At 39.4% G+C, this 10,529-nt stretch overlaps 1 protein-coding gene across 1 annotated transcript in view; it reads right to left on the reverse strand.

Moving 5' to 3' along the window:
* The window catches only part of LOC101861744, a gene marked incomplete in the record, with an annotated part of 51,232 nt that overhangs the window by 3,411 nt on the left and 37,292 nt on the right, over positions 1-10,529 (reverse strand). The window contains 1 exon segment of the mRNA XM_013084668.2: positions 7,722-7,822. Within this exon segment, the coding sequence (XP_012940122.1) occupies positions 7,722-7,822 (101 nt within the window).

The raw sequence follows: 10,529 nt of genomic DNA on the forward strand, positions 1-10,529 counted from the left end.
GGCAATTTTGTTTTAAATACTTAAAAGTAGAGTCATGTATTCCAGTCTAGCGCATTTAAAGATAGTAAATCCCCATAGGAGCCTTTGAATTCAGTTTTTTGTCTCTCCTGCAAAATTTACGAAATTGGAGTTGGACGGTTAGAATTCTCCGCCGACGATATATATACTCTCAAACCCAGTAAAACTGCCACCCTGTTTTACTAGCTCAGCTTCCCATCAGATTTTGTAAATGCACGAAAAGGAATGTCTTTATAAACATGCTATTAGCCCCCTCCCTGAAATGTACTTATGTTAATTTTCCCAATAACCCCTTCACTTGTGGCCACCAGAGGTGTCGCATACACAGTCTACAGTAACACACTACACACCAGAGGTGCTGCATACACAGTCTACAGAGCACACTACACACCAGAGGTGCCGCATACAGTCTACAGTAACATACTACACACCAGCGACTCACCAACTGCGTACGCTTAGGGCCTAGTGGTAATCTCCCTTTCTCCACTTATACACTTCTCAGAGTCAGAGTGAGTGAATGCATGAAGCACGAGCCTACAAGACTATAGGCATTAACCCCTTCCTTACACAGGGTCAGTTCATGCTTCACCGGGCAGTTTCAATTTTGATCACCACGGAAGGGTAGCGCTAGATTAGTGGTTGGATGCATACATGCAGTTTATAAATTCTGCTATCTCTAAAAGGAAAAGATTTCTAAAAATACCCCGAAAAATGTGGCTGAATGCGGATCTGCAATTAGTTTTATGAAATACATCTTATGAAGCAGTATGTCAAATGCAAAATATGATGAACGACGTTCATCATCATGGTCCTCGTGCTTCACAAGGCATGACAAGCACAGTAGGTCCCAGGAGAACTTGCTTCCTTCGCCGTAAAAAAAAAATTAACAGCATCCACCATATGGGTCACAAAGGGGATAAGTTTTGCTGTATTTGTTGATTGATGTGACTTTGAGAAATAGGGGATAGTCAAGTGAAATTTCTTATCCTCAAATACGGTAGGCCTACCTGAGTCAGTGCGCCAAAGGCTCTCTCTCCAAGCGTTAGGGCGATAACATAAAGAAAGCCGAAACTTAAGCGGCTGAAGATCGACTCGGACAGGCGCCAGTAGGTGTCTGCTTGACTCCACATAGAGGACGCCTATTGCCGATCCCTTTAAGCTCGCGTTGCATTGATCTACTGTTGTCTAGTCTGCCTACATCTACCGTATCTAGAATCTAGTTCTAGGTCTTGAGTGATTACAAATTTACAAGAATGGACTCGTCATCCGAGAGGGGGAGGGGGAGAGGAGGAGAGGGGGAGAGAGGGGGAAAGAGGGGGAAAGAGAGAGAGGAAGAGAGAGAGGGGGAGAGGGTGAGAGGGAGGGAGAGGGAGGGAGAGAAAGGGAGGGAGAGAGAGAGGAGAAAGATCATCTTCCCGTGTCCGGTAGAATGTCATATAAAATTGCAATAGTATGTCATAAATGTGTCAATAACAAAGCTCCCTCGTATCTTAGTGATCTCATCCAGATGTATGTTCCATCTAGATCACTAAGATCAGGCGATCAGTATCTTTTAAGAGTTCCTTGAAAAGGGGGTAAAAAATTAGCTGAAAGTGAAAGATCGTTCGCCCACCTTGCTCCGTCAGTTTGGAACTCTCTTCCCCAACCCTTGAGACATACAACATCTGAGTCTAAATTTTTAAAAATCTTTAAAGACACATTTAAAGACATCTTTTTTTGTCTGTAGATTCAGGTTCAATACAATGTTATGTAAATGACTATGTATCCAGTTATGTATTTTGTGATTTGCATTGTGTAGATTTTATGCTCATTTCGTGACGACGTGTAAGCGTGCGTGTGTGATAAGCAAGTAGATGCGTGTGTGCGTGTGTGTGTGTGTGTGTGTGTGTGTGTGTGTGTGTGTGTGTGTGTGCACATGTGTGCGTGTTATGTGTTCGTGAGTGTGTATGTCTGTGTGTTTGTGTGTGTGTATGTGTGTATGTGTGTGTGTTTGTGTGTGTTTGTGTGTGTTTGTGTGTGTGTGTATGAGTGAGTGTATTTTTGTGTTTGTGTCGCGTGCGTGAATATTGTTCGTACATGTATTTTATGTAAAGCGCCTAGAGCTGTGTTTACACGGGAGTGGGCGCTATAGAAATGATCTTCATTATTATTATTATTATTATTATTATTATTATTATTATTGTAAATCGACATCCATTTTGACAAGACACGACACAGCCAGATAAGCAGATCTCTAGATGCACAACGAAAAACTACACAGGCCTCGTCTCTTCAAAATCACACTCTATTGACACAGTAAAGCCGAGATATCTAGATCTAGAAATTTTTTTTTAATTAATTACACTACAACACAGCTGGTATTCATGAAGCATAATATTCTTGGGGGAAAAAACACGAATTTTCTTAAATATTGCTTAAAATGCAATTCTGCTCGGTGACCACCCTATTTTGACGATGCTGATTTAAAAAATGTAATTAGTTTTTGTCTACCGTGAAGCACCAGCTCTGAAATGACCATTAAAAATTGTCCCCAGTCCAGTCGGGTTACGTCACACAAACCGCTGAACCCGAGTTGGCGACGGCGAGACGGCATTGACAGTTCGCGACCTCGGTGCTTTCTTGTCGTACCTCCATTTTTAATAACAGTGAAAACAGTTCATAACAAAATGTGAGTTAAAGAAGAAGTCTCATTTTCACTGTTAAAAAATGGAAATACGACAAGAAAGCACTGCGGTGGTGAGTTGACAGCGAGACGCCCTTCCCAGTTTTTCGGCGTAATAAGAATGTAGTTTGGATTCCGATAAAGCCGACAACTCCGATCCGAGTTTAAAGCCGCCTGCAGTCGGCCAGATCTATGTGGGGCAAGTTGGAAATCATAAGGGAATTTTTATACCTATCGGCGCTTACTGAGTCAGTCTCCGAAATCGGCGTTCTCTATGTTTTCGCCCGTACACCTCTCTTTTTCTTGATGGCTCCCAGATTTCGCAAGATTGCTGAGACTGAAATGATATGATATAAAAAACTGGTATTATTTATAGAACCATTCTGTCATTCTTGGAAGTATTTTTTTCAGACCAACAAAATCACCAGTGACAGGCTTACAAAGTTCAACAGTAATGAAAACAAAGCTAAACATGTAATTTTCTATCATCAAACTATTTATTACATTTTCAACAATGGTACTTTTTAAAAATTTGTGTCAACTGCTGACAAAAGGATTGAAGCATGACTGATAAGAATAAATAGGTTTAAATGGAAAGGGGAAGGGGGTATTATCTCTCACACTAATACTAGTCTGTAATCTGAATGCCATCTGAATCAGATCAGTATCAATAAAAGTGCAGTTTTTTGTGTGTTTTTAACTTCTCTTTGCTCAAACTGAATAAGACATTGTTTTCAATGAACTAATCACTCTATAAGTATAGCCTAAGTATAAGTGAGGCGTTTTTCTGAGAGAGATATCGGGTATCTGAAACAAATCACTCTGATTTCTCATGACACGTAAGAATTAAAATCAATTTTGACTCACTGTTTTGCCACAAGGTTGACACACACCACCTTCTTTATGAGTATGGAATCATAGGGGTTGAGGGCCAATACAGTGGAAAATGATTTTGAATCTCCATCACCAAAGAGTGAGGTGTTCCTCATCTTGTGCTGGAGTGAATAACCCCAAAGGACACCTTCGCTCCCTATACCTAGACGGGCCACTGTGGTTGACCTGACATTCAGGCTAGTGGATTTACAGTCATGAGTCAAACTTATCAGTTTGTCAGCTGGGCCTTCCCAGATTAGCAAAGCTGGGAAAATCTACAAGCAGATTAGTGAATCATCAATTTGTTGGTAAAGCAAACAAAAAAACCCCAACAAACCCAACTAGAAAGGAAAGAATTCTGCAACAAATCATTACTACGTAACGTATCCTAATGGCACCAAAGTACCTCAAGAAAAAGAGCACTCATTAAAAAATGTTAATTCGGTAATCTACATATTTCTTGAACATTGTTTTGCTATTAATTTGAATACCCCCCCCCCCCCCCCCCCCCACACACACACACATACACAAAACAATAAGAAAAAGAAGGAATTAGATGGGATCACCATGAATTGTGGTGTAAAGGAGTAAACCAAAATATAGTTGTTCAATAAGATCACATTACAAGTAAATGCCGAAAGTTACCATTGAACTACTGTAAGATACATAGCACAGCCAAATAAAAATTGCAATTGCATTCATGATCTAACCCAGATGAGCAGCTATTTTACACACTTGTAATTTAATCAGTTTAAAACAGAGCACACAAGTCAATGAAACATAATCTTATCTACTTGTGTCTTGAGTCCGAAACTGAAGATTTTCAGAATTTATTTTTTAAATTCATTTTTCCCCCGCCCAATGATAATACGAAAACAATTGGTGGAAAACTCATGGAAACTCCAAACTGGCTATAGAAATTTGCCACAATCAATTCTAGCCCCAAACTAAGTCATAGTCAAGTCATAGAGAAAAGAGAATTATGTACGACAACTGAAGACTGTAATAGTGAGGAGATGTGGCATTATGTGCTTAAAATCTTTCTTGTCTGTTCTACAAGGTCAGTCGATCGATAAAATGTCAAAGTTCATGTAGCTTTTGCAAGTGGTTCAAAAACTCACAGCTTTCGCACCGAGACTACTTGTTCTGAAAATGTACACACCTACATTCCAAAGCTTGCTCATACTCCTCAGCAGTTCTCCCTAAATTAAAGTAACTCGAACATTCAGCTCATGAAATGAACTACTGAATATTACCAATGCTTTTCGTAAAACAAGCCAGCGCAAGCAGTGTTTCTTAATCCTAATTTTAGTAGGCTATTACTAGACTTGGACTAACTTAGACTTAGGTCAGCAAGCAGCTGATATTATGACTTATGATCGTATTAGACTAGCTATACAAGCTCTAAAAAAAAAAACAACAGTGAATGAAAAAAAAACTTACCTGCTGAGTATTTCAGTTGAAAGTACCACAGCTGAAAAATTTCAGTTTCTCTTCCCCTTTTTCATGTGACTTAGCTTATGAAAACCCGGAGATGCGTTGTGCACGGGTGACCAAACACGCAGATGTTGCATCCTGTAATCGAAAGCTTCTGTCCCGATGGGAAACGTTGGAGCTATAAATAAACTGTAGCATGTGTTCTTGGCTTGGGAACCGAGTTCTTGACTCGATGAAAGTACAGTTTGACCTCCGCGCTGAACTACTTAGCAGAAGATCTACTAGATCTAGATTGTTTTGGCTGTCAGGGTAAAAAATCGATCGATCAACTAAGGAAAAGTTTTGTTTACTTCTACAATTTGCCTGTAATTTGAAAGGGGGGTACCTACTAAAATTATTGAAAGTGTGTTTCAAAAAAGTGTCATTGGTAAAAGTAACACGTCAGATCTAACGTTGAAGTAGGCAATTGGATATAGAGCTAAAACTCGATAATTCTTGCCAAACATCACATTTTTTGCCCTAAATATTTCCTGTGGTGTACCTACACTTATGTTGCATTTGTCTAAAGAAGAAGACAGATACCAACAAATAGCTGGATGACAGATGATAACAACTAAAAACTTTTTTTTACAGTAATGCGAGGCCATTTCAACCTTTTTCCATTCGAGAGGGATTCTTTATGACGTCACAGCTCGGAAGGAGCCACAGCACGCAAACTTTTAATTTGGAGCACTAATCGATCATTTTCTTCATCTTCATAGTTTGAAGAACACGTGGAGCAAATATGAAGCCAACAGGATGAAAAATAAATTACAGTTCATGAAGTAAGGACCTTGCAGGACCGCCGTTATGAGAAAATGAACATCAAAGTTGATATAGTATTTTCCTTACCAATGAATACTTAACATTGTCCTATTTAATTAAGTGAAAATTCTCCCCCTGGGGCAGTGCCACTGACTGTAGTGTCTTTAGGCCCTTCCCAAAGGAGGGACATTTCTCGTTCAAGCACAGTAGAATTCTAAATGGGCCGATTCATGTCACGCTCATAACTGAGCCTGATCTTCAAAAGGGAACTGCTGCTTTTTCTTTCCTAATCCGTACTATTATCATTTCCTCTACTTCCTTTGTATGTTTGTCACTCTCTTGGGACCTTCTATTTCCGGGGTGCCTTGATGGTCGAAGCAGACCTCGTGCTGTTGAAGCTACAGAGGTGAGCAGAGTAAGTCTGATTCCCTGTAAAGACTTCTCTGTTGACACCCACCCCTTGGCGCTCATATGACCTTATGCAGTTGCGAGCGCCGTAAAAACCATTCTACTATTTTAAAAAAATATAAGTGAAAATTGGTATATACATTACCAGACATTCATTAATAACAACTTAAAATCATTGGATCAAGTGCCCCGTAAATAATATTTTGGCCCCAACCTGCGGCTGGGCTGACAGTCCAGATATTCTGTAGAGGACAAATGCCTATGTTCCCTTGAAGGTTAATCTTTTCGCAGGTTTAAGACTGTCCTCGTGGCAGCATAGAGGTCTTTCTCAATAGCTATTTATGTCTTTATTTGTGTGAATGGGGAGGATTTGAGTGAAGGGCAGTGTATGAAGGGCAGTGAGTGAATGCTCACACTATGCATGGGTTGCAAGGTGCTTTTTGTAGCCACAGACAGATAGACAGATTGAGAGAGAGGGACGGAAAGATCAATCTGACAGACTGACAGGTTTGTTAACTACACTGAGGCTTGCAGCGGATAGACGGTGTCACAGGTAGGTCCTGTCCGTCTCACAGCGCACCAGCAGTGGAACTTTAGTTGCAGAGTTGCAGCGGGGAGTTACCCGCTGAGCGCTTTGTCACGTCGAGGTCACCGGGGTCAGCTCCCTGAGGCCGATCTGTCCGGGCAGACTTAATTTTCGGTACTTTTTAGCGTACAGTTTTAGTTGTATCCTTGTATTTGTGGTATTAATCATTTAATGCAACCAAAGAACGCATTTCTGCTCTTGAGACTCAAAAAGGAACGGACATTGTAACTTGTCTCGTTATTTCGCTAAAAGCGCTCAAGTTGGCAATGCTATATTGTAAATTGTTTTGGACAAGTATGAATGAAAAAAATCAATATTAAAAAAAGGCACGGAAAAGACTCTCGAACTTTTGGAATATGAACAGCATAATATTGGTGCAGATACTCAGAAAAGATGGTATTTGTGCATATAACAGAAAGATGTAATTTTGCAACTTTATCCATCGAACACAACAAAGAATCCAACATCGTCTTTATAGACCAGGAGAAGTGTAAGTAACAGTCCGATGTCATTACATCACAACCTTTCCTTATAAAAAAAAATGACGCATTGTTCAGTACAATACAAAATAAGGGACTAAGAAAACAAAATTAAAAATAATAGCCCTAAAAGAAAGAAGACCAATAGAATTAGGGTGAAAAAAAAGCCAAATACTAAATATTATTTGTCCTTTTCCCTTTCCCGTATTAATATTTACCAAATTTTATGCACTTTCTAATTGATGTAAAATGCTCACGTGAAGTTACAGCATTTTTTAAAAAGCAAATCATGTAAGTATTTAAGGAATCTGAGTCTCGTAAGTTTCCACCTCACCTATTCATATTACACAACAAAAAGAACCACTTCTGAAAAGCAAATTACACCTTGCCTAACAGTTGGTCGTATGGAAAACAGAATACGAGTAAGACTGCCTCGATCCTGTGTATAAATTACCTCGACTGCGAACTGATGGATCAGCCTCAGACACCGTGTCACAGATTCGTGCGGCCAAGTCATGATAAGGATCCTTTGTCTTCAGAGCATCTACAAAATGTCTGGAGAAAAATACAAGTAGAACAGTACAAAACGATTATTTCAGTAAGACACCACATAGGACATGTCTGTATAGTCAGCTTTTATGGTACACAGGACCTATTATGTGGTAAACAGAGAACTACTTTTCGCTCTTAATACCATAATCTTTTTTATAAAGTAACTGACCTCTGGAGCTGCTTAAGGATTTCACAAAAGATTTTTGAGAGGGTGATATCCTTTCAGAAAAAGTATAATTTCTAGACTTCTAACATAACTACATGGACACACTGCGACATAGCACCAGTCCACAACTCACTTTCCTCTTACACCAGGGTATTGGGTAAAGGCCACCAAGAGCAGCCCTTCACTGTCTCTGTTCTGGACGATCTTCTTTATCTCCAGCCAGCTGTGCCCCATATGCCTGAGATCTGCCTACAGGTTTCCTTCTCTACAATAATTCACAGTCAACACATGAAAGGTTTTGTCTGAATCCTACCTGGTTTTCTCTGAGATGTGCATCCATAATTTTTTTCATGCGCTCCTGACGAATTCTGTACATTATTTTGCCTGGTATCGATAGAAGTGTAATTCTCCTACAATTCCCCCAATAACCCAGACCACAGTTCTTTGGAAGCTTACACTGCCATTTTACAGGCGCTAAAACAATAGTATACTGGCAATATCTTTCAAGTAACCTCTAATCCAACAGTACATGTTATTTCCAAAATGAATTTGTGCACACACACATACAAACCAGCAGACACAGAGAGTGAATGAGAGAGAGAGAGACAGACAGACAGAGAGAAATTACTCTCAGCTCTAAATACTTGTAATTCACCAACAAAAAGACACTTTTCACTATATTTAGCAGAGGAGAACATTAGAATCCTGTTGTACCACCAGCCCCGCTATACCACCAACTTCATGTTTGTCCTAAAGTTGGCAGAATAATAAAGCTTTGTACAGTGGAGTCCCTCTAAAGTGAACACGCTTTATTTGAACTATTGGTTAAAGTGAACGATATTCTGTGGTCCCGATTGAAAGGGTATTTAAGTAGAAAAATAGTGGATGAAATTAACCGGTTTCAGTCGGAAGTGGGAAATCGGAAAAAGTGAACGCTCACAATTGGTAAAAGCGAAGAACGGACCGATCGTGTCACTGTCGCCATGCAGTGAAAATAAAATTCTTTGCCTCGGGCATCACCAGACAATTCCAGCTCAGTTTTGGCGATGGCAATCAGAAATAAAGAGCTCTTGTCTAGGCTCCCATCTTCAAACTAGACCAACCACTGCGCATAGCGAGCTACTGTTTCTAGGCCTTCATCCAACCAAAATGGTTAAACTGAACCTTGGATAAAGTGAAAACTTTCTTCTGGTCCCAAAGAGTTCACTTTAAGCGGACTCCATTGTATAACATAAGCAGCGTTTATAACAATGTCATAATGATTTTTAAAAAAATTATTAAGCAAGACTGTGAACACAGTGAAATTGAATTTAATCTTAAAAAGAAGAAAACGAGCAAAAAATCTAAACATGTGACACTATATCTTTAGAGAGCAAAGCTCAAAGGATACTCATACAAAATTTTGAACAAACTGGAAGAACACAAGCTGAGAAATAGAGTTGTATGTGCTAAAAATGTAAAATTAAATTGTGAAAAGAGCAGATATCCAGGTATACAAAGGTGGGGTTGCAATAAAAAACACATTGATTTATTTTTTGCACACGTTAATGTTTTTGGTCAAAGAACAGGTTTGAGGGTATTAATTAAAAAATACTACATTCATTCCCTCATCTCTCCATGCCAAAACAAAGGTGATGTGTGTAACTGTGGAGAAAAACAACTCATCTATGAAGCTAATCATTTTGCAATGCCAATGAAAAATTGATTTTTCACTTTAGCCCTTTTTCATTTCGAATTTAAGTAAGGATTTTCTATTCTATGAATTAATTCAAAGAATCGGTTCATAAATTTAAAAAAGTTATGGGATTGTAAAGTGCTGCAAAACATGGATGACCCATACAAAAAGTGGACAATGAAGCAACAGATTCTGTAACAAAATCGATGACATCTCAGTAATTAATCGGAGCATTTGAAAGAAACGTGGCTACTCAATGTGTTTTTGGGTGGAGATATCATTTTTGTAGTTAGATTTACTAACCCTTTTGTAGTTATTTCAGTATAATTAAAATGTTCGCATACATGCATGTATATTACGATTTAGAGAAAGAGGGGAGACGGTATGAGAGCATTTTATTTATAGCATCATATCACAACAAGGGATCTTTAAAAATGTGTTGCCAGTGGGACTAAATAATGGCGAAACTTTCTTTGATGACTTTAGACCATGCCAACCATAAAATTTGTTTCAATTAAATCTATCATGCTGTACAATTTAAAAACTATCTTTTTATCCTGTTGAGATCTGAACACCCCCATTACGATGTTACAGGGGACAGAGAGAAAAACAATCGGTTGTGCATGCCCGATATAGTCAAATTTCAAGTGACCAATGAATGGGCTCGGAATAATAATGCAGTGATTTGTAGGTCACATACATTTGCCAAGGGAGTGCGGAAAAATGTCCGGTCTCCGTGCGAAGCCGCTTTGAACATGGGTCATGGCGCACCGGCAGTGGAATTTTAGTTGCCGCGGGGGGTTCCCCGCTGGGCGCCTTATCACGTCGGGGTCACGGGGTCAGCTCCCTGTCGCCGCTCTGTCTGGGCC

The sequence above is a fragment of the Aplysia californica genome, unplaced genomic scaffold, assembly GCF_000002075.1.
Source record: "Aplysia californica isolate F4 #8 unplaced genomic scaffold, AplCal3.0 scaffold00308, whole genome shotgun sequence".
In the NCBI taxonomy this organism is placed as follows: Eukaryota; Metazoa; Mollusca; class Gastropoda; order Aplysiida; family Aplysiidae; genus Aplysia; species Aplysia californica.